The following is a 26522-nucleotide window of genomic DNA, read 5'->3' on the forward strand; positions in this document are numbered from 1 at the left end:
GGCCTTAATTGTGCAGTGGCAAAAATGTATTGCCTTAGAAGCATATACTGTATTTTAAAACACCTTTGTTATCATATAATAAGATTTTAAACTGCAAGTGAACCTAAAATTCTCTTAGTTTGTTTGTGCTGAATGGCTTTTCTGCAGCATTGAAGTATGGTACATTTACGATCCAGCACATTGAGGGAAGAATACAAAGATGCTGATTTATGGCTTCAGTCTATGCCATCTATTGATGGCAGAAGAACAAAATGGTCCACAATAAGGCATGTGAAATGTATTGTGCTTACAATGTAATTTCAAATAAACAGCATGAAAATGAATGGATCAATAGGATTTAAAAAAATTAATGAAATACATTTTTTTTTTTTTAAATTGTGTTGTGGAATAAGAATTAAATGCCAGTTTAGAAAAAAAACCAAAAACCTTGCCATTTCATTTGGTATGTTAAAATAGAGGGCAGCTCTATTCACATATGGACATTAGCACAGAGGCCCATTCACTGCAGTGACAGTGACCACAATACAGCCTCCTTGTTTATTTGATAATATCTGCCAGCTGATTACAGAAAGCCAATCGCTTCACAGTGGAATCCTGAAAAACGGCTTGCAAATAACCACCAGTGAAGTAATAATGGCAAAATTCACATATCAATAACAAGTTACCCATCTAGACTGCTGGTGTAGATTCAGCTTTAGTCATCATGCCCTCAAATGTACCCTGATTTATTTTTCTTTAATGGTTGTAAATTGTATGTGGATGTTTTAGTAAACAGTCTTGACAAACACAATAGATGGTCAGATGCTGAATATTTAGAAACTGCAAACATGTTTTAAGTAAGGTTAACCCCAATGAAGATGCAATAAAAAAGTGAAGCTTAACAAGGAAAAGTTAGTCCCAGTTGGGTCTTGCTTAACGTGACCATTGTTAAAATTAAATATTTTTTATTGACTGATAGACTAGAACAAAAGAACAGACATATTACACAATATACAAACTGTATTACTATGGCAGCGTTTACATGCACAAGTCATGACAGTTTTCCTCACAACGTGTTTGCTGTACTTTTCAGGAGATGTGTTACTATGCAGTTCTGATTTTGGAAAAGAAATCAGCAGTACCAATGCAGATTACTCAATTCATAGTCATTTAGGGGAGGGGATATTTAAATGTATGTGTCTGCTTACTAACTAGGAAAAGAACGACTCTGAATATCATGAGGAGAGCTTCATGTGTTGCCATGAAGATAAAAACTTTTAACAAGAAAAATTAATTCACGTGTTGTCGCGCACATTCTGAATTACGTTGCACATTAGCTACTTGTTTGTCTGGTAACTTTTCCAACACACACACACACTTATATAAAATATAACCTACTAAGTACAAGTTTTACTACTTAGAATTTATATTTGTGTGTGTGTGTGTTTCTGGAACATCTAAAAGTTTTTAATCTTGAAGCTAGCCACAGTGCTTCAGCAGAAACATCAGTAAACTGCAAAGTTGCAGCAGCACAGCCTGGATTTTGTGCTGCAAGTGACAAACACGCAAGAGAAATCATATGTTACTTTCATTTTAGATTAGTAACTACTTTTGTTTTTACAGTTTTGTATGTACATAAACCTGATTACACAGTAGTTTCTTTTGAAATGTTTATTTTATTATAGTTTTTCATTTTTTGAAGTAGTGCTTTATATGTGTTTAAGTTAGAAAATAAACCCTTTTATGTTTAATTGTTAATTTAAATACAGCGTTGAATAAAACTTCTGACTTATTTCCAATAGTTTGTCTTTCATTTTAATACTGATGATGTTTAAAATGTACCGTGATAATGACTGCTGTCGGCAGTTGTAGGGTATGAGTATTACCGCGGCGGTTCTAGTGTGAAAGTAGTCCATAAATTTACATTTTGTGGTGTGTGTGTGTGTGTGTGTTTTGTACAGCCTTTCTGCTGGAGATTACGTGATATTACGTCAGAACAACGGGATCTTGACTGCTGAAATCTCGTGAGTCGATTTTCATGTGCATGTAAACCCAGCCAATGTTGGCTTTCAATATGCATGACAATGTTTCATGATAAGATTTAAAAAAAAAAAAAAAAACACACACACAGATGGTATAAAACAAATATTTAACAGCATATTTTACACACTAGATAGAGAGACAATTTATGTGTTTAATAGGTAGTTGGATAACTTTTTAAAAAGGATATTGAAAATGTTTCTTTCTTGTATTAATTGAATACACATGCAAAAGAAAGCAAACACACACATACTGCATCCAGTAAATGTTAGCCTTTTCACAACTACAAAACACAATGTTAACCAAACACCAAGGCAAAGCACTTTATGAATATAACAGTCTAATACAAATGAAATTTAAGGAGTTGAAAGTGCAATAGCATATTTACAAAACACTCCCCTAGCAGATGCTTAATACATAAAAAAAGGAGATTAAAAAGAGACCATTGAAAAAGCTATAGAAAAAACAACCACCTTCTTAAAAAGCATACATACAAATATTGTCTATTCCAGTGAATCTACCTTGAACAAATATATTCTAAATTACAATAAAAGGGCAATCCTTTACCAATATATATATATATATATATGTGTGTGTGTGTTGTTGGCATCACTTAATTCAGGGGTTCCCAAACTTTACCTGAGGCCCACCTGTTCAGCCGCATTAGGCACTGTGGCCCACTATTAGCACTTAAGAAAAATTACAGATTACAAGATATTAAACCTGTAACACTGTAAATAATCACAAGCTAAATTGTTATTTTATTTTAATCTTATTTTACTGTTGCCCTTTGTTATTTTGCATATAAAAATGCATAGACCGTTGTTGCTCCTGTGGCCCACCTTTGGAAACTCCCGACTTAATTCATTAATCATTTTCCTTTCTCTGATAACCCAACACCACCAATACCTGCTTATGAAATTACAAACTGTGTTACATTCTTGGAAATACTCACCCACTTCTAGAACCACAACCTTGTATTCAAAAGTCTTTTAAAAAGCAATGATGAGATGCACAAAGCGTATACAACCCCAATAGTGTTTAAAGAGGCACATATAGCACAACTGATTCAACCTGTAAGCTAAAATTATCAACCATTCTTCATTAAAAATGTATATACCAAGCCCCAAGCCTTTAAACCGAACAATTTAATCTATGCTACTGTTTAGATTAAAATTTAAAAAAACAAAATTATATATACATACAGCACACAAGCATTTCTTTATCAATATAGATTGTATTTTACATAACAGTCCTTGACAATTAAAAATCAATTCCTGTATTCATTTAAGACAAATTTCCAGAATCCTGGCATAAACCTTGGATTTCCTTGATTTAGATAAGGCATCCTATAATATTTAATTAAAATGTAAAGGACTTGCAACCACTCCATTCTAAAATGTTCTATCTAGTTGTGGGCTTAATCTTTGTTCTGTCCTCACTCACACGTGTTTGTTAAACAAGTCTTTATATATGCCAAGTACATGTTATTTCATCCTATTAAACCACCCTGCACACTACTTCCAGATACTACTCTTTTCTCTGTTACCGTCACATTCTGTGAGCCTGGCATTTCACTCATGTGCAGACTACCCTGACCAAACCCCATCTTTCCACCCTGCATACTGGAATCAGATACCACTGTCTTCTCTGTTACCGTTACATTCTGTGAACCAGGCATTACATTCCTGTGCAAGCTGCCTAGTTCGTACCCCATCGTGCCACCCTGCATATTATGTCCAGACACCACTCTCTTCTCTGTTAACACCACATTCTGAGAGACAGGTTCACTCAAGCGCATGCTTCCCTGATCAAAACCTCTATTGTCTAGCAGCACCACATTCTGTGAGCTTGGCATTTCACTCCTATGCAGAGTACCCTGATCTAACCCCACCACCATGCCACCCTGAATGTCCGAGCCATGCACCAATCTCTTCTGGGTCACCATCACATTCTGAGTGTTTGGAATGTCACTCATTAGAATGTGACCTTGCAGGCCAGGGACAGAAGACCTTTCTATCATGACATTCCTTTGGATCTGTGGCTCAACAATGTATCGAGTGGTCTGAATGATTGGGTTAGTAGCATAGTATACAGGCTGTTGAATGTAGGCAGGGTCAGAAACAACTACATTTTTCTGGAGATACACGGTTGGCTGAGGAGGAGACATGTTTTCTTTAACAACCACATTCTTTTGGACCTGGGGTGCTGGAACTGGGCTGGTCATCTCAACAGTTTTGTTGGTCACCACACGATTATTGCTGATGACTGGGTTAACGGACGCGGGGGGGTGTTGCACAGTAACACTAGGCTGCTCAACTGAAATTCCTGAAGTTATCTCTGAGCCCATGCATATTTCGGCAAGAGTCTTAAACTTTGGTCCTAGTTCATTTAGGAAGCTTTGGTCCATATCTCCTTCAATAAAGCTACAAGATCCTAACGAACCCACAGGGGACTCTTGGCCTTCATAATTATACACCAAGGCGGCATCTTTTTGTGGATGTCCTTCATCTGAAACATATTTAGCCTTCTACAATAAAAAAAAAAGAAAAGAAATGCATTTAGTCTATTGTACTTCCTGGTGGAAAAACAAAACACACAAAGCATTTTTTTAAGTTTAAAACATTTTTCTATGCACATATTTATCTTTACACATTTAATATTAGATAATTATTCAATTGTTTCCATATTTACAAAGAACACTAATGTATATGTCAGAGCATAGAAGAGTACCCACTACCAAATATTAGCTTCCGGTAGACTTTTCTGGAAAATGTTCTGCAAGGCACAATACAAAAAACAGCATTTGCGTATACTGTATATTTATTGTTATTATAGTTTACCTCCATATAGTACTGTTCCAAGTAAGCCTCGGGTAGAGCTACACCCTCAAAGGCATCTCCACTGCCTCCATTGGAGTGACCCCATTCTGCTTCATAACCACACCCATATCCTGGTCCCACCAAGTCATATTCAGCTGCCACTGGTCTTGTTGCCATTGCAAATGCTCCAGGAGAAGCCACACATCTGCTGTTGTTTCTGTACATAGCGTGTTCTCCAAATCCTGATGTCCTGATGCCATTGACCCCTCCACCATTATTTAAAATGTCCATTGATGGAACAACAGTTGGAACTGCCTGTTCAGAAAATAAATGCAAACATTAAGCGCAATGCGCATTTGAAATATATAACAGGCACTTCTGCATGGAAGGAGAGCAAGATCAGTACTTAATCATACTCAATACTGTTTAATTTAAAGTTTCTGAGATTGATGGTGAGCCCTACAATTTCCATACTGTCAATACATCTGATGGCAATGCAGGCCAGAGCCGAATGTTAATGTAGTCGGATATCCGAGTTTCACAAGCAGCATGTGGACTTGCATTATGCGTAAAATGTATGTAGTAGTAGCTGCTTTTTCCTTCATTGAGCTTCCACTACCCTTATGGTAGTCATTTAATAATGTGGTCTGTGCTTTCTGCTGTTTTGAAGCCTTATAACTAGGCTTGCTACTTTTCGATTTTAATCAGTGAAGCTCGATAAACGTTGAATTCCCCAAAAATATGAGTTCGACTGAAATAAATTTATATAGTATAAACGTCGGTAAAATCACTCGCTATTTTTTTTTCTTACCAAAAATAATAATTTATAAATCATCTGTAGTCTGTGTAGTTTTTATACTTGCTGTCTGTCCCATCTCTGTTCTTTTGTGTAGGAACTTTAGCTTTACAAAGTATAGCTTCACTGTGACCAAATGTTATTTCAATTAGAATGTTGGTAACCATGGTTTTGTTGCATGAATATGATAAAGGGGTTTCTCTAAATGAGACATTTCTCAATGACAAAGTCTTTTTTTTTTTTTTTTTTTTTTAAGCATATAGGTCAATTTGGTAAAAAAAAAATCAAATAGTAGCAAGCCTACTTATAACTATGGTGTGAGTGCACTTGATCAAACAAAATTCCTAACTTCAATATTAAACTATGTGTGTTCCTGAAACTGACTGGCCATTAAAACACGGATTTCAAGTTAGTTGGCTTATAGCCAATTGTCTCTCATGGAGACAGTGACTGATATTTTATTCAGAAGATTGGGAGCTATTAATTTATCTATTCTAAAGAGAATGTAAAAGGGAAAAAAGACTGAATACAAAAATTGCTTACCTTATCTTCACCCATTTTTTCTGTGTCATATGGAATCAAATGTCCTGCTGAGCCATCAGTAATTGGGACAAAATCACCTGTCGCTCCAGCCCCACATGAACAAAATAGAAGCAGAAGAGGCACAACTGTGGGAAAAACGTAATAAGGCACAAAATAAATATATTTCTAACCAAGAAACGTTACAATATATTAAAAGAAAAAAGAACAAAATATACCTGTATTTTATTCATAAATTTAAACACTACAATAAAATTAGACAAAGCACTGGAACAAATGTCTTTCATGTTTGTTATTTGTTTATTTAGCAGACGCCTTTATCCAATGCGACTTACAGAGACTAGGGTGTGTGAACTATGCATCAGCTGCAGAGTCACTTAAAACAACGTCTCACCCGAAAGACGGAGCACAAGGAGGTGACCTCCTGATTACAAGCCCTTTTCTTTAACCACTGGACCACACAGCCTCCCCTGTTTTAACATATGTTATAACTAATCATTTGAAAATGTGTCTATCTGTATAACCATCTTTATTCTTCGCACAACTGTATATCAGATACCGCAGTCCTTGCACTTTCTACACCTTTAACGCTTCTATAGAGTCACAAATAAAAACTGTCCAGATTGCATTTCATAATCACCAACATTTTTTACAAGAAAAAACATACTTGCAGTGTAAACAGATCTCAGTATTATAACATCATAGGAGACCAATCTAAATGTTTATAGTGAAAAGATAATAGCACATGGTCTGACCTTGTCAACACATATAAGAAAAGGCCTCAGCTACATTGATCTGCCTTGCATACTTATCAGTCTATTCCAAGTGGTCGCCCTGAATATTACTGTACAGCAACCTTCACATGAGAATGCAATTCCAAAAATAAGTACAGCATTTATGGTTAAAGCAAATGAAGAAAGAACGAAAGAAAGAAAGAAAGAAAGAAAGAAAGAAAGAAAGAAAGAAACAAAGATGTAGTAAATGTATGTAAAAAAAAAGAGTAAATAAAAAATACATTTTCAATCTGGATTTTAAAGACAGAATAGCAGCTTCCCTCTCAGATAAAGGCACACATGATTTGGAGCTCCATAACAACACACCCTTCTATTTTTTTTAAGTTATTCAAGTCTTTTAAGTAATTTAAAATAAAAAAAAATAAAAAATCTGCAATAAGCTGCACAAGAGGTCAATGCATGGAAGCCGCCTTGTGTTCAGGTTTCTTGGTTTTAGACAGAACCATAGCTACAGCATTATGAACAAGCTGAAAATAGAATCCTAGATGAACAGGGCATCCATGCATGCACTGGTCTTTCAACATCAGGCACAGAAAGAACAGTTTACCAATATTTCTCAGTTCAGAAAATAAACCTCACACAAACAAAATACCAGAAGTTCAGTAACTTACGTAGCAGCAGTAAGAGTCCTAGAATCATCAGGCCAATAGCAGCAGGTCCAAGTCTAGCTCCAATTGATTGAACTCTGTCAGAATCTGTTGCACAGGATCCAGTATTTTTACAAGTGCAGACGGCAATATTTAGAACCTGCTTGTCACTACAGGATTTCCCCTGCTGATCATATATTAAAAGGGTTACACCATATTGACCAGGCCAAATGGTTTTTGTGGGTCTCAGCAGCATGCTAGTTCCTGTTAAAGAAAAGAAAAGCTACATAAATATGTGGTTAGGACTTAAAAATGTACACTCAAAAACACAAATTAATTATAAAACTTAAAATTCCATTCCACATATTATCTATGTCAAAATAGCCACTTATGCAGGTATAGAATACCAACCATTGAGATGTTCAACTTTCCAGTTCTGCGCTGTACCCACAGGTTCATCAACAATCTGGTATTTAAAGGGAACACTATTGGGATCCGCGTCATTATCTACAGCTGTGACTATCACCGATTTGTCATCGGAACACATGTCTGTAGAGGTACTTGTAAGAGTTGGACAGTGATCATTGAAGTCTTCTACCTGGATAGCAACAGTACCAGTGGAGGTTTTTGCAGGTAAATCTGTGGATGAGGATATTGTTAAAATATCAGGTCCGAATATTAGTTCAGAAACCCCATTTACACCCCCTTTTTACGTCATTGTATACGCACCCTGAAAGTATGAGGTCAGTACTGCTAGGAACAGCTTTGTAAAATGATCATTACAAACGTGTTATTGAATTATACCCACAAGGGGGCTACTTAATTGCTCACCATCTGAAATGACCAATATTTCTGCAGTGTATGTGCCATTAACCAAAAATTTTGATTCACGGTCTGGTACTTTTGCAAGTTTAATATCTCCAGTCTTCGGATCAATTATCAGCCAATTATCAGGATCATATTTCTTTACATACCTGTATAAAAGATAATAAAATCACAAAATCAATTTTTTGGTTTTGTTTAGTACAGAAATAACTTAAACTATCTGTATATTTGCAATTTGAATTGTATCTTCTCTCCAACTCTTAGCTGTGTAATTGCATTTTGCTTACATAATGGCTATAAATTAAGAGTACAATAATCCACTGTCTGCATAGCTTCTGACTAGTACTACTATTAGTGGCACCATCTTGGCTAATCAATCCGAATCTCAATATCAGACAGAACTGGACACATTTATTAACCACAGACTGGAAGATACTGCACTACCCAGTTAACTAAATTAATTTCAGGTTTGGTATACAGTATAAAGGCTATACATTCTTAAATAAATTACTTCATATCAATCATCCCAAAACAATGTGGGAAAAAAAAAAAACCTTTACTTACTTGACGTTTTCAGCAATTTTTCCAGTGTCTGCATCAATGGCTGGATACTTTGCAATTACTTTTGAAAGATCCACTTTTGACGACTCCTCAGAAATGGGAATTGCCTTTACCTTTGGGGAAAACTTAGGTCCTTCAGGCACATTTTGCACATTGAGTTTAACTGGAAATTTTTTTAGAGTGTAAAATGATGATGATGATGATGATGATGATGAGGAGGAGTAGGATCCTCCAGTTGCTCCAAAACTACCTCCTCCTCCTCCTCCTCCTCCTCCTCCTCCTCCTCCTCCTCCACCACCACCACCACCACCACCACCACCACCACCTCCTCCTCCTCCTCCTCCTCCTCCTCCTCCTCCTCCTCCTCCTCCCATTCCAATGTTAATACTAGTGCTGCTGCCTACAACAGAACTATGGAAAGCTGCTTTGTTTCTGACAACAACTCCAAGGGCAAGGTTCTGTAGTTCTTCATAGTCAACCTCCTGAAAATAGAAAAAACATTTCAGGATATCATCATCATCATCATCATGTGATGGGATAATGTGATGAGTGATTACCATTGACATTAAAAATACTAACATCCAACAACTACTGCATATTTTTCAAAGATATTTTGATATTTAATATTGCATACATTTTAATTTATTTTATTATATCCTCACTTTTCAATTTCATTAACCATAAAAAGGATAATCAAAATTGACAGTATTAAGACCTAAGGCTTATACATTTATACATGCTAAAAGTTTACCTTTTGTAGAATCAAAATCCCTTCATTAGTCTTAGCATCAGTCTCAATCCTGAAGTAACCTCCTTCATTGCCAGACTCAATTTCAAACTGGGCAAGCCAGTTGTCTGAAAATACTTCATCTGCATCAAGGGCTTTCAATCTCATTACTTCCACGCCTTTTGTATTTTCAAAAAAAGTACCTTCATACTAAAAGAATAAATTAGTAATTATTTGTTTAACGTGTACACAGTATAGGCTATACACAGTAGACACGAACACATCAGGTTTAAACACAGAGGTGATTTACATTCATTACAAAAGTACCCCTGTGGAATGACACTGAATACTCACCCAGTCATGTGATTTATTACTACCATTATGTTGTTAAAATGATCAGGTGCCAACATTTTTGCCCTAATAAATCTGGATATGGTTTATTCCTCAATGAATGCATGAATACCTAATATCAGGTCCTCAATTATAGACTGGCCAGTTGATAGCATCTGAAGTTTTGAGAATAACATATTCAATGCATATACAATGCATAAAACTACTAATTGACATTATGCGTGTGAAATGATAACCAACAAAAAGGAAAAAAAAAAAAAACAGAATGCAACTTACAGACTCCCTCTCCAGTGTTGGAACATTATCATTGACATCTGCAATTGTAATTTCAAGTGGTACTGTGCTAGCCAGACCCCCCATTTCTCCATTCAAATCTTTGGCTTGTACTATAAGAGAATACTTTGAATGTGTCTGCAAATCAAAGAGAAAGATTTAAACAATACACACATACATACAATCTCTAAAATATCTCACTTGCTTTTTAAAAAAATCAGATGAGCACAATTCTAAAGCATAATCTAGAATGTATAAATACATTGTAACATGGCACTGAATAATAAAACACATATTAGGACTGTGCCAAACAATCGATTTTCATTGAATATTCAATTGGAAACTTTAAATCAAAGGTTATTAATAAGATATTCAATAGCCCTTTATTTACATTCCATCTCAATGGCGTTCAGGAGAAAAACGGGTTATTAACTAAGGTTTGTCGGCTGTTTTTTAAAAAATTATAAATTGCTTAAACGTTACTATTAACCTTAATGCTACAAATAACTGTTAGTTACTCTAGCCTAGAAATGCTGCTTACTAATGCAAGACTAGCGTTAAAAGGGGATGCCTGAATATGTGAACAGTTAGTTTATTATTTAGTCTATTTTATTTCATTCCAGCATTAATAAACATACAAATAAAATATTAATTTGTACAGGGAAATTGATAGTTAAAAACATCTGAAGAACTGAAAGTAAAAAATATATCTTTAAAAAAGGATGGATTGGATTTGAGGTCTCTTGTTGAGTTATATAAAACCCTTTAAATATCATGAAAGTAAGATTATAAATTGTAGTTACAGTTGCTGTTTAAATGTATTAAGAAAGACTGGTTTCATTATTTAAGGTACAGATATGTTCTCTTACTGTAACAATAAATTATTCATTCTTCAGAGTACACCTCTTCCACGTGGATACTAGAACAGTTTGATTGAGCACTAATTAATAAAACTCCCTCTGGTAGAAACAGACCAAAATCCTCACTAGTGTGGAATCATTTTACAGTACTTACCCACTAGACAACGGACCTAAAACATGTACCATCTGCAAAATGCAATTAAAATACTTTAATAGCACAACATCCTGGATGGAGCACATTAAAAGAAGGTATCCCACAGCTTTATAGGGAAGTGGTACATATTTACCAAAAAAAAAAAAAAAAGATAATACTATCAAAGCAACTTGAAATTATTTGCAGCAATAAAACTTGATCGCTGGATTTCACGTAATGGAATTGATCTTAAGGTAGGGCTATGGACAGGTCACTTGTGCATGACGAACCATTACCATTTTGCTAATTTGCGTACGTTTTGCGTCGTGTTTTGTATCATTTACGGCAGTTCTGACAGCGCGTGTGAAGATGCAAGCGCCCACACGGAAAGGAAAGTTTGATTCCAAATGGTTTTTAAACCTCCATTCTGTTTAGAAAAACATCCTCGATCACACGTGCCAGCAGAGGAATCATATCCCGTATAAGCAAAAAAAACCTGCTACAATGTCAACACGAAATGTGCTGCCTGTAAGTGTAAAAAAACTGTAGATTTAGTTTTATTACACTTCAACTCTCAACTTCTGTGACTTTAGTATTTTTATTTTTTTAGTTGAAAAAGAATGTTACAAATATCTTATTACACATAACATGCTGTTTTGTTCTCTTGGTGGTTCTTCATTTGATTTTAAATTTGTAATGATTTCATTAATTGACATTGTTACTACCATTTTTGCCAAAGCTTCTGCAGGTAAGTACAAAATTAAAAAGAACACTTTATTAATTTATATTTATTAATGTTGTTCACATTTATTGCTAAGGAACAGAATTACAAAAAGAGCACAAATCTGTATTTGAGTATATAATGAGCTATATTATTGTTGATTTGCTTTTGAAGCATGTTACTGTTGGACAAAAGCAGTATATAAAAAGGACACTTGCCATTTTACCATTTGACATATCTAGTTTTATAAACAGATAGTAAAAAAGGTTTTTAAAAAAAGGAAATCCTGCACTTTATCCAAATAATTATTCGATTAGAATATTCTATTACAAAAATAAATGCTTGGCAGAGTCCTAAAAAAAAAAAAGATTGACTTAGGGACCTCATAAAAATTGTGACACAACACAGCTTTGGCTATTGATTGGGAATCCCAATGTATCTTTTATTTGAGACCAAAAACACTTACCTCTCTATCAAGGTTAGAAGCTGCTACCATAATTCTGCCAGTGTACCTTTCAACATAAAACATATTTCCAGGGCTTTGTTCAAGTATTTCGTAAGCCATGAGTGAATTTTTGGAGTTCGCCTCATCCGCATCAGTTGCATTTATTTGCATTACAAAAGTATCTAGCAAACAGACAGATGAGAAATTACCATTAGCAACTGCTTTAAATGAGCACTGTTTGAGAAATACTAAACCGTAAAAAAAGAATATTTGGAAACAGAAATGTGTCTCACATTTAATAAATCAATCTCACAAACTAAACTACCATAACCAAACCTAATTTAAAAAGCTTAAATGGTATGCTTGTAAATCGCTATAAATACAATAACTTGTATTTTCCACTTTCCCTTTATGTTTTAGTTTTACATTTCAGTTTGAGGGTCATGCAATGTGAAAAGTTATTAAAAAAGTTCAAGGTAAATTAGTCATGCCTTTTTAAAAGACAATGAGTGTGACACATTATGTTGTATTCTCTTTGTATGTGCATATACTTGCCTATCTCGCTCAGTTCATAAATGCTCCCAGCAAATGTTTTCTGGGAGAACCTGGGGTTGTTATCATTAACATCTTCAATTTTAATCTTCAGCTCAATATCACCTTCCACTTGTTGTCCTGCAGAGTTATAAGCGCGTCCTTTCAGCTGAAAAAATATCAATATCAAAATTCAGAAAATGCCATTCACAAATATGGGGAATTCAGATGGACCACATTTATGAATGTAGATATGCACTTACTATGTAGATAGACTTTTCTTCTCTGTCAACAACTGATGTGATGCTAATGTCACCAGTGTCTGGATTAATAATAAACAGGCCATAAGGTCTCTGATCAGCTCCTTCACCAACAAGTTTGTATCTAGCTACACCTCTTGCATCAGATCGAATCTGAAAATGAAAGCAAAACACTACTGATAATCATCGCTATGGTTAAAAGACTTAATATTTAGGTTGTACTAAAACCTTAACAAAAAACTTAACAAAAACACAAAAATACTATTAAAATACTTTTGTAGTCTCCTGCTGCTACTACAACAACTGATAATGAACTAACTAATAGGTTAAAACCTGCATACATTGAAGGTGTCTTTCAACTTAACAGTTTTTTCTTTATAAGAAAAAAAAGACCACAGAACCAGAACACATATAATAGCATACATTCCAATAAATTACAAAATAAAAAGTTATAAATGGAACATACTTTGGCAATTGGGTTTTTGCTGGAATAATCTTCATTTTCTCTAATTTTAATCGGTGGAACAATCCATTCTGCATTCACATGACTTTCCAAAACCTGGAAAAACAAAAATAAAAAGCTAAACCAATCAGCCTTCTTTGTTGTACACTGTACACTGTTGCACACACACACACACACACGGATCCTCAACCTTATGCTATGAGCTTCTTGTGTTCTGAACATTCTGAAAGTGTATTTAACTTAATTTTTCGATTTTACAGAAGCCGGACTGTAAAAAAGACTTTAGTGGAACCTTCATTATTAACCATTTTTAAACAGGTTTTATAAGAACAAGATGCTGTGTTTACTCATTATATAACACTGACTAGTTAGGCTACAACAAAAAACTGAACAAAAAGAACACTTTGATAATATGTCAAACCCATAAGGAATTTTGCATTACCATAAACATAAATCCTGCACTGTGAATATGTTTGATCAGTTCTAAGTTTTATACAATTAAGTTTTGTCTAACTAAAGTATCATGCTTTGTAAGCCTGCTTTGTTCACATTCCTTTCAAGGCAGGTACACCAGCTCCCCCTCCCACAAGAAACATGTTTGTGACTGCACTGCTGCAGCACTTACAAGTTAGACCAAAGTCAACATACAGTCACCTGGAAAAAACATAAAACTGTGTATTTGTTAAAATTAAGAGTTGTTGTTTTTGAAAAAAACGCTGTGCAGTTATTTGGGTGAATAGGCTTACTACACAGTGAAAATGTCTTTGTTCTAGTACATACACGTGACCTTGTGATATTTCAATGCAATAAACAGACTGCTAGCATACAGTAGCCTGTTTGAGGTGTAAAACTATGTTGTTTGGGAAACAATAAAGCTGTGGTAGAAGAAGTAGGACTGAGATGCCAAGTCAAGGTTTGTGTTAAAAAATGATGATTACTGGAACCTGAAATTAAATATAAAATAATGTTATGACACCAGGGTAAGATATTCACAACTTTCAGATAGTATCATGATACAAAAATGCAAATGCAAAAACAAAGGGAATTTGTAACCATATATATCTATCATGAACCAAACTATTGAGCCTTTTTTTCATGGGCAGCAGTAGACAGTTTCCAAGGTTCAAGGCAGTAATATTGAGATTCTTGAGTTGAGTTTTCGATCCTACTAGAAGTTGTTCAGATTTGTTGGTGTTGAGCTGAAGAAAATTGGCAGACATCAAGGCCTCGATGTCTTGGATGCAAGCCAAGAGCCGGACCATGGCAGAGGGACATCCAGGGTCTAGTTTTAGGTAGAGCTGGGTGTCATCTGCATAGGAGTGAAACATGAGGCTACGTTGGCAGATGAGGTAACCCAAGGGAAGCATGTAGATGTTGAAGAGAAGAGGCCCGAGAACAGACCCTTGAAGGACACTGCAAGTGACCGGGTTTGTGTCAGCACTGCTTCCATCATAGAAAACAGACTGCATATGTCCAGATAGGTAAAAGGACAGCCAGACGAGACAGGTTCCAGAGATCCCAGAAGTGGTCAAGAAGAATGCTATGATCTATGGTATCAAGGCAGCAGTGTGGAGTAGTGGTTAGGGCTTTGGACTCTAGACCGGAGGGTCGTTGGTTCAATTCCAGGTGGGGGACGCTGCTGCTGTACCCTTGAGCAAGGTACTTTACCTAGATTGCTCCAGTAAAAACCCAACTGTATAAATGGGTAATTGTATGTAAAAAAATAATGTAATGGTATGTAAAAATAATGTGATATCTTTTAATAATTGTAAGTCGCCCTGGATAAGGGCGTCTGCTAAGAAATAAATAATAATAATAATAATAATAATAATAATAATAATAATAATAATAATCAAAAGCAGCAGTTAGGTCAAGGAGGACAAGAACAGAGGGAGCATTAGCATTAAGCAGAAAATCATTTACAATCCGGAGCAGAGCAGTTTCAGTACTGTGATGCGGCCGGAAGCCAGACTGTAGAGGTTCAAGCAGATTGTTTTCTGTGAGATGTTTCGTCAGCTGGCTGGCTACAGCCATTTCAAGAGTTCTGGAGAGAAAAGGAAGATTGGATATTGGATGGAAGTTAGATAAGACAGCCAGATCAAGGGAGGGTTTTTTGAGCACTGGTGTTACTCGGGCAGTCTTGAGGGCAGCTGGTACCAGGCCTGAGACCAGGGACAGGTTGAGAGTGTGCATAATGGAAGGAGCAAGGTCAGAAGCACAGAGACAGACGTGATTTGTTGGCCAGGGGTCCAAGGGGCAGGTGGCAGTAGTTGATTTCAAGAATAGGCTAGAGACATCAGTAATGGAGAGAGGAGAGAAGGAAGAGAGAGCAGGAAGGGCAACCAGAGGGGAGTCAAGGTGGTCGAGTACAATATTGGGTTTGTGGCAGCACAGCATAGAATAAATGGTGTCCATTTCTTTCCAAAAGAAAGAGAAGAAATCATGGCAGGTAAGAGAGGAGGATGAATGGGAGGTGGATTTATCAATGGATTTGATCAATGGTCGAAGAGAATATTTGGTTTACCGTGTCCCAGAGATATGATTTCTGAGAAGTATGCAGCGAACGCACACCTGTAGCTACTGAGGTGATCGGTCCAAATCTCTCTGCGAACTGTTAGTCCAGACCACCGCCATTTGAGCTCATACTTGTGGCAAGCAGACTGAGTTTGAGGGTATACCATATACAGTTGCGAAGTTTCTTCACTTTTCTGGTTGTAAGTATGGCAACTGTGTCAATGTTCTGAGCAAGGGTGGCGTTGTAGAGGGACACCGCATCATCGACCGAAGGCGGGAGAGGACCAGTCAGCGGGGAAGAAGAGACACATTCCGAGAGTATTATAGGATTTAGCAGATTTTTGGGATGGAAGGAAATAACAGTATCAGTAGTAGCTGAAGGTGCGGGAAGATTAATATTGGTGGTGATTAAGAAATGGTCAGAGAGGGATATCTGAGACAGAGATTGGAGATATCAAGATCCCTGGTGTTGAGCAGATCCAGGGTGTGTTCGCAGGTGTGAGTGGGAATGCTGACAGATTGAGAGATACATCCTGATATTAGTTAATTTCATATGTATTAATGGGACTAATATTTTGTTCATATTTTGTGCTGCAATGCCAACAGCCGCCAGTATAACGTGGACAATAATAGGCTACATTCAAAACAATGATATGGACAATTTTTTTTTTTTTTTTTAAATGAGGTTCACAAGTGTAACAATAACTTAAATAAACGTTTTTAAAAGAGCAAGAAAATGCAAACAAGAAGAAAAACACTTACTGACATAAACCTCACAAAGTGGTCTTTGCATTATGTGGGAAATTAGAGAATTTCACCAGATACCTGAAAAAGACCTGGACAAACACCTTTAGAATTTCATCTTGTCAGTAAAAAAATAAATAAAAAATGGGGACGACTTTGAACCAACATTCTTAGCAGTGTTGACCATTACCTACACAGACATAATTGCAGCATTTTGCAGAGCAGCCTGTTGCAGTTTACACAAACAAGAGAAACTACCTCAGCCAAACAAAGCTTAAGAAAAAAGGTAATGGCAACCAGGTTTAAGAAACACAATATATAAAATAATACGGGTCAGCATATATTACCACACAACAAAAATGTCTCTCGTTGGTTTTGAGCTAAGAATGCACTCGTGGCTGCACCACTCAAGGATTATGGCTCAAAACCAACTCGAGACATATTATTGTGAGGTAATATATTCGGACTCATATTACACTGTTTTTAACATATGCCTCTGGCAGTAAACAATTTCCCTAAAGTCTTTTATCGTTGATAAACTTACAGTACTAGCAAGTTTACACAGCTTGAGCACTTATTTTAAAAGCAGGTACAGGTAAATGTGGCTGCATGCAACAGATGCACCTTATCACATTGTGATTTGGTTTGTGACTCCGGAGTATCGGAGATGACTGACTCAAATTTCAATGCACAGGGTGTGTAGCCATAAAGCACATTTGGAGAAAAGAAAAACAAAACACAAACAAATATAACAACTAGTCAGACCAATGATTCAACTTAGCAAAAGAATGTACCTTATACCACACTTCAGTTGAATAAGAGTATTTATTTCATTTAATAAACAGTTTGATTGAATTTGCATTATTGTTAATGTTGCTCAAATGCCCAATTCTCCCAGTGCTCAAATTTAAAAAAAGGGGCAGTGTTCTTTGAAATTAAATATTTAATTATCATCTACGAGTTCCTACAAATGACATCTAATAATAGGTTTGATATTTTGGAACTTCCATTTATATTACATCATGTAAAATAAATAATATCAGAGGGGTCACAGTGCCCAGACAGTATTTTAGAATTACAAATACACACCCAAATGTTAGATATCGATTAAGTTCAGATTACACATAAACATATTTGATGAATCACATTTGTTAGGTTCCGTTATTGCGCTATTTATGTCTTATGTCCTATATAGTGGTGGCTTACAGCAAACAATTAATTTAGTGGTGCAGACATCAAACAGTTGTAAAGCGTTTCAACCAGAACTAAGTTTTCTGATCAGCATAGGCAATTGGTGGTCATTGCATGCATTTCCCTAAGAGAAAATCACATTCTTACATGGGAGGTTATACAATAGGTAAGGGAAGAGAAAGGGGTGTAAGTGCATCATCGCTTTTTAATAAGTCGTGAAGTTCCGAGTGAAATCCTTTATACCAATGCTTGCTAAATAATGCAGTATGGTAACACCACACTAAAACGTCAATTATATTTTAGCGTTTGTTCGGAAACTTGACAGAAACTTGACAGAATATTTCCTAATGCTCTCAGGAGCATTAAGAAAAGGGTTACAAGGATCTTACCAATAAAAAACAGCAAGCAATGTAATTTATTTTATGTCTCTCAATAGCATGTATACTTATAAACCAAGTGCTAAAACAACATACTAGTAGATCATTCTTACTGGGGGAAAAGAAAGTGTCTCTTAAATCGAGAGGTTGCCTTTGTCTTTCTCTTCCACCACATACATCTGTTACATTTTCTTGCAACATATGAAGAAAGCAAAACACACATACAAAAGCACTGGTAAACAAAAAAAGATGAAAGGGTCATAATAAAAACAAGCGTCAGTAGACTATATTGTTTTCGATCAGCAGATCTCAGGTTAAAACTATTTTATCTGTTGTGGGAAAACAGGACGGCTGACTGCAGTAAAAAAAAAAAATAAAAAAAAAGAAGTAGACTACTTAAAACTAAATCAGCAGTACTTAATTATTCAGTTTGATTTCTTTATCATAAAGTGTGATAACTACTAATGCGTCATTTCAATTGCTATTTGTAATAGAAGAAAAAAAGAAAGAATACAAAAAATGTGATCGCAAACTGCGCTCAGTACTCACCATTAACATAAACAGTAACAGCAAACCAGTCCCTGCAATGGAAATTCCAGCCATGACAGGTAACTGCGTAAAACTGTCTTGATTAAACTCCCCCTGAACACTACTTATTTAATTTGTATTTTCTTTTTTATATGTTCAATTTCAATAAAACCTGCAGGTGTGCTCCGCTTGATCTCTGTTCAATATAAAAAGCAACGGAACGAGGACGTGAAATGGAGTTTCACTTGATCCACACCCAAACCTACTGGGTTGGTCAGGGGCGGGCTTACCTTTTTTTTTATTTTTTCAAGTACACTTTACTTGGATAGATGAATCAGAAAAACAGTTACAGCAATTAACATTACCGATCTACATTATGGTGACCACCCGTCCCTAACACAGTCCAACAAACAAGAGAAACAGCAGACATGTGGGGTCAATAACAACACATGTATAGATTTGCGGACTAGCTAATACAGTACTATCAGGATCATCCCTAGATGCGACTAACTTAATACCAATTGCAACGAAAATTGGTTCCGGCTAATTATATTTATGAGTGTTATTTCGTTACAAGATCGAAATATTTTTTTGTTTGTTTTTAAGAAACCAAACATCTTAATTGTTATAGTTTTTGAATTAACATAATTATTTACGAAAATGTATTTACGCACGAAAGTAAATACTAAGGCTGAATTGCATAAGAATGTTTTTCCATTTTCTTAAAAAAATTAACACGAATAACCTAATTTTCCTAAAACGCCACCAAAATGAATGAAGCTGCGTTAAGGACAAACAGAACTTGTATAAGTCCTCATTATTTAATTCACACACAAAACAAATGCATTTGTTTATAGGATCGAAGGTGTACTGTAGACTGTAAAAGGCATAAATCGAATCAGAAATGCTAATTACATATTTCAGATATGGTTTTGTTGCAAACGTTTCGACAAGTGTTTTTTTTTTTTTTAGTTGTTCTTTTTTTCTCCAGAAGATTTCAAATCATGTTATATAATATGTGGTTATGAGTAGTTCAGTTTCATAAAAGCTGTCAATACATTTTGGGATTTTTCGTGTTTGTTCCAGTTAGTACGATACCACATGTCTTTAGTCTACAGAAATTGCTAGACTAACTTAGTATTGTGTTTTACTATCCTCTAGAGGGCAACAGCAGTCACTTTAGGTTCGTTGCGATTGAGACCAAATTTAATACGCAGCTGGGAACTATTCTGAGCTGCTTGGTTCGTTGCAGTTGGTATTAACTTGCGCACTAGCTTAGTACCGTCCTCAGTAGTAACCACTGGATCATCCCCAGTTAGTATAAGCTATTTTTAGTTTGTTGCAATTGACCCTAGGTGTTCAACAGTTACAAAGGTAACTGAAAACTAGTACATGTTCTTACAGAGTAAAACATACATTGCAAAACTGAGTTTTCAGCTTAATTTTGTTCATCATGTCCTGCTGCTTGGTACTGTAGTAATTCAGAGGAAAAGTGACAAGTATTAAACAACTCATTATATAATATACAATGATTAATTGGTAACGCTTTAAAATAAGTGTCTGTTCATGATTATTTCATGTGTATTAGGGGAAATGTTGAAAACTATGTCATGAACTCATGCATGTGACTTTTGAATTCCATAGGAATTTCATTTGAAATCAGTACGAAATCATTTGTTAATTACGTTGGAATTACAGACACTTATTTTAAAGTGTTACCGATTAATTTTAAGAAATACAAAACAGCCTCAGAACCAGTACCTTCTGCAGTAGGACCAGCATTATAAAGGTATTATAATGCACTACTAGAAAATTACTACAGTACCACAGAAGTACTACAGAACAAGTACCACAAAAGTACTACAGTATTCTACAGAATCTGTAAAAAAAATCATTTGAAATCTTACTTTTGAGCAAGTACCCATTTTTTGCTCATGCCTTTAATCAGTTTAACAAAGATAAGAAAACAGTAGGGACATCATTTACCATTATTGTATCTTGTTTATTTACTATAATAACAAAGGTAAACTTACTTTAAATTCGGAATTGTCTTTAAAATTGTTTCCACTTTGCTTCAATGTTATTTAAAATCATTTAGATATCTGAGGCACAGTAGGCTTATAATTAAGACATCCAAGACATAGAGCAATCAGTCAGAAAATCATGCAAACAAAATAATCTATGAAAAATAGTCCAGGTGGACCATATTTAATGGGTGACCGAATTTCGGGTGGAACTTTTTTCATGGAGGGACTACATTTCAAAATGAAAATTGGTCTGGGGGTACCATTTTTATAGTATATTCTATGAAAATTAGTCTGAGGGGACCATTTTACAGAGGGGACCATTTTTCACGTGACACTGGCACTCAGCACTCAAAATGTTCTAACTCCTTGGTTTTCATTCCAACTGAGCTATCAATTACTTAACTAGACGCTTAATTGAACTGATAATTTGCTTAATTAGACCTTTTTAATTGTTTTCAGCTCTTAAAGTCACAGAGTTCAAGTTACTTATAAAATGCTATAGCTAATTTCTTTTTACACTTGGCGAGCCAACATTTAGTTAACATTTCTAATAAATAAATTAGTGAAAAAATACATATAACTTAAATCTTTTTTACACTTGGCAATTCAACATTTATCTAACAGATAAATCTGAAAAAACATTGTCATTCAGCAATTAAATCTGAAAAAAAATAAAAAATAAAAAATAAATCTGGGTTTTCACTTTTTTTTTTTTTTGTGCCAGCTACATCTGAAGCTAACATGCAAGTGAGCCCCCGCCCATTGAAGCCTTTGATTTGGCATTGTATGCTGCAGAGCTGCCCTTACACTCCGAGCCAATCCCTGTGTCCCCACCTCTTCTGCATGCAATGTCAATTTTTTTTACACATTTCTAAACTTAAGAATGTGTGGAGTAGTGGTTAGGGCTCTGGACTCTTGACCAGAGGGTTGTGGGTTCAATCCCAGGTTGGGGACACTGCTGCTGTACCCTTGAGCAAGGTACTTTACCTAGATTGCTCCAGTAAAAACCCAACTGTATAAATGGGTAACTGTATGTAAAAATAATGTGATATCTTGTAACAATTGTAAGTCACCTTGGATAAGGGCGTCTGCTAAGAAATAAATAATAATGTATTTAGTTAAATCTCAGAAAAAATATGTGATTTACATTAAATCCAGGAAAACACCTGTTAAAATATTGGTGCTTTTTTTACACTTGTCACCACCATTTTGTCTCTGTTCACTGCAGTTTTACTCACACTCGACACTTCAAACATAATTTCTGTGGTTCTTCTACTAGTCCTAGAGTGATTGTCAGTGGCTCATTTGAAATGAAATAACTTGGACTAATTTGCTGTCATTTGTGTATTTATTTAAAATGTTCTATCCTCTTAAAAAAAAAAAATATATATATATATATATATATATATATATATATATATATATATATATATATATATATATATATATAATAATAATAATAATAATAATAATAATACATAATTCCAGTACAACTTTCCAGTGTCTCTGTTTTCAGCCTCTTCCACAGGGAAGGTGGTGTCCCCCTGGAAAATGGTTCCCCTGGTCTATCTGTCATAGATTGAAATGAAATATATACCTTTGCAGGATGAATCACATTTTAAGCATGCATATTGTAAAAAAAAGGTAGAACTAAATATTTGGGTTTAAAACATAAAAAAGGCCTGAAACAGAAAAAATAAGGCTGTACAGGTGTTGATATATCAATGTAAATGTAATTGGCTACTTCATGCATTTTGTAATACAGGATTATGACAAAATACAAGAGGCCGAGCATGCGCTAGCATAAGGTTCAGTTAATTGCTGCTTTTACAACTGAAAACGTCATACAGTCATACCTTTGTCTCGGTGCCAACCCCCTCCCCATAATATAATTGATAACATTTCAGTCATGGAAAAAAGCACAATTTTGTTAAATGTTTTTTTTTTAATACAGTATGTCTACAATTGGAGTCTGGAGTGGAGTCTCTAGCACTGGATGATGCACGTCTCTCAAATCAGGAGCATCTGGTCTAGGGCCTTCTGAAAAAGAGTCACTGACATAGGGTTTAAGGCGGTTAATGTGGGTCACAAAAGTCACATTATGTTCTCCTCTCAATCTTTACAAGAGGTCAAAAATCTTCTGAACCACCACATAAGGCCCTCTGAACTGCCTTTGGAGTTTAGGACAATGACCCCATCTCCTGGCATTATCTCTAACCTACACCCTCTCCTCCTCAGCATATGACTGATGAATGGCCCTAAAATCATAATAAAACTTCTGTTTTGTGGAGGCCTGTTGCTGATATTCCTGCACTGCCAGCCTCACTGTCCTAAGTTTACCTGCTAGGGAGGTAATGTAATTGCTAGTATAGCAATAAGATTCAACATGTTTTATGTCCATGACTACATCTATAGATAAGGTCATCTCTTTGCCAAAAACAACCTGAAATGAGGTGTGTCTTGTGGTATCATGCACACTGCTGTGATATGCCATCATAACATAAGGCAGTAACTCATCCCAGTTTGTCTGGTTTGCATTTACGAACAAAGAAAGCATAGTAGTTAGTGTCCGATTGATACTTTCTACCAACCTATTTGACTGAGGATGATATGATGTAGTGCATGTTTTGGTAATTCCTAGTAGACTGCAAACTTATCTAAACAAGACCAAGTCAAAGTTTGCTCCTTGGTCAGTGTGTATTGACCAGGGAGACCCAAATTGGAGAATAAACTGTTCAACAACTGTCTTAGCCACCATGGCAGTCTTGATTTGGCAGGGTCCACTTAGAAAAGTAATCAGCAATTACTAATATATACCTGTTCTGTCGTAGGGTTATAGGAAGCGGGCCTAGTAAATCTATAGCAACCCTCTCAAAAACTCCTGAAGTGCTAGAGGGACACATGGGGGCCTGAGGAGCTGGCTCTGTAGTTTTACATGAGGCACAAGCCACACACATTTTGCACCACTCCTGAACCCCTTTCTTCCAACCCGGCCAGTAAAACCGAGCCCTAAGCTTTCCCTTCAACTTCTCAACCACCAGGTGTCCCGAAGTAACATTGCATTCTGGTGTTACTTACCAGGCAAGTGCATGATGTCATACTAGAATGGAGATAATTGCTCCAGCCACCTGGCAATCTGTCCTGCCAGTTCTTTGAAATTATGTAGCCATCTCAAAGAACTGTGATCCGTGCGGAGCAAGAACTGTCTCCCCTGGAGGTAGTGCCTGAAATGCTGAACAAAGGTTATCACAGCCAACAGTTCTTGCTTTGTTGTAGCATAATTTCTTTCAGCCTTATTCAGAGTTCTACTTGTGTAGGCAATGGCACATTCATCTACCCCTCCCCTTGGGATAACACTCCCACTCCCTCATTACTGGCATCAGTATCCAATATAAAGGTTTTACCTGGATCAAGGTACACCAGTATGGGAGCCTCAACTAATCTCTGTTTTAATTCTCCAAAGGCAGCTTGGCATGATGTGCTCCATACAAGTGCAGCTCCTTTCTCTGTCAAACGATGTAAAGGACGAGTCACCTCTGAAAATCCTGCCACAAAATGTCTATGATATGACAAAAGTCCGAAGAAACTCTGAACCTCAGTCACGTTCTTTGGTTAAGACCAAGTCTGGACAGCTTTAATTTTCTGAGGATCAGTTGCGACTCCCTTCTCAGAAATAATGTGTCCTAAATATCAGACTTGAGAAGCAAAAAGATGGCATGTACTAGGTTTAACTTTTAAATTAGCCTGACCAAGCTTACCCAGTCCTCACCAAGATGCCCCAGATGTTCTTCAAAGGACCTACCAAAAACAATGATATCATCCAGGTAAACCAGGTACGTATTCCATTGAAGATCGTATCTGAAATGTACCTGGTGCATTGCAAAGTCCAAAAGGTAAGACATTGAATTCAAACAAACCCTGTCTAATTACAAAGGCAGTCTTTTCCCTATCAGAGGGGTCAACTTTGACCTGCCAGTAACCACTAGCTAGGTCAAGGTTTGAGAACCATTTAGAGGAAGCCAGCACATCCAATGTGTCACCAATCTTAGGTAAAGGGTAGGCGTCTTTAAATGTCACCTCATTCAGGCACCGATAACCCACACAAAAACAAAGGGCTGGACAGTTTTCCCAACAAAGAAATGCAAAAAGATTTTGTGGTGGATTTCCACAGAGCCTCTGGATTTCCCAGGATTGCAGGCGTTATTGATTGCACCCACGTCAGAATCCAAGCACCACACGAATACGAAGAAACGTATATGTCAATTGAAAAAGTTATCACTCCATTAATTTGCAGTGCATTTGCGATCCATCCTGCAAGATCACAAATATTGTTGCTGGTAGTACCCATGACTAGAATTTTAAAGGAGAGCAGGATTGACAGAGTATGAAGAAGGGCGATAAAAGGGACTTATGCTAGGTGACATTGGTTACCCCTGCCAGCCAAGGTTGATGACACCGTTTCTGAACCCTTCAAATCTTTCTCAGGTAGGCTATATTTCAAGTTGTTTAATTAATACGTTTGATCATTTACAGCTACATATATATATATATATATATATATATATATATATATATATATATATATATATATAGATGCATTTACACTTACTTTATATTTCAGGAGAAATTCAACTCTTCACATGCCAAAACATGAGTAATCATTGAAAGGGTTTTTGGTCAGCTGAAGAGCCGGTTCCACTGTCTACATGCAGAACCCTGTGTCAGTCCCGGACGAGCCTGCAAAATAATAACAACCTGTGTAGTGCATTTCCAAAAACCGCAGTCTGCCGGGTGTTGACGAAGATGACAGCTATGATCAGAAGGGACTGGCACAAGGATCCAAAGAGGGGCAAGACATCTGCACTCATGGAGATGCTATCGCAAATTCTTTTTTTTTGTGAATGTATGGATATGAAAAATATCTCGATAAACTCCATACAAGCTGGCAGTAGCAAAACCATCTTTGCTGCTGGTATGTTTGGAGCAGGGAACAATACGTGATTTCTTCTTCTTTGTGGTTGTAAATATGCTTGAAAGACTGATTTTCAGTTATACCAATGTCAATGGTTTCTCATTGTGCATTAATATGCCTTTATAAAATATTAGAATACTGTAGACATGTAAGATGTACACATACCATACATACATAGAGAGTGACATAGAGAGAAACTTGACATAAGTTAATAAATATTAAAATACATACTGTATATTAAAATATTAACAAAATGTTTTATTTAAACGGTTGTAAATATGTTTTTTTTCCAATTAACATTTTTATTTAAAAAGTAAAAAACCAAAACAAAAAAACAAACACATAATACAACAATTAAACACATTTTATGTTTAGTATAATTGTGAATTTCTTGAATGTATATAATGGTTTTTAAGGCTTTACAAAACATTAGTCAATTGGTATTTGTATTTAATTAAATG

The 26522-nt window shown here is 35.9% G+C and overlaps 1 protein-coding gene across 1 annotated transcript; it reads right to left on the bottom strand.

The window, feature by feature from the left end:
* Positions 1-924: 924 nt before the first annotated feature.
* On the bottom strand, positions 925-19306 carry LOC117435336 (desmoglein-2.1-like). Its single transcript, XM_034058415.3, has 14 exons — positions 19084-19306; positions 13712-13804; positions 13249-13398; positions 13010-13154; positions 12476-12636; positions 10299-10433; positions 9696-9881; positions 8948-9426; positions 8390-8532; positions 7970-8197; positions 7583-7822; positions 6181-6305; positions 4863-5156; positions 925-4549 (listed from the first exon to the last, which is right to left on the bottom strand). The coding sequence occupies exons 1-14, from the start codon at positions 19135-19137 to the stop codon at positions 3512-3514; spliced, it is 3471 nt and encodes a 1156-aa protein (XP_033914306.3). The 5' UTR covers positions 19138-19306; the 3' UTR covers positions 925-3511.
* Between the last annotated feature and the right edge of the window lie 7216 nt (positions 19307-26522).

The sequence above is a fragment of the Acipenser ruthenus genome, chromosome 3 (assembly GCF_902713425.1).
Source record: "Acipenser ruthenus chromosome 3, fAciRut3.2 maternal haplotype, whole genome shotgun sequence".
NCBI classification, from domain to species: domain Eukaryota; kingdom Metazoa; phylum Chordata; class Actinopteri; order Acipenseriformes; family Acipenseridae; genus Acipenser; species Acipenser ruthenus.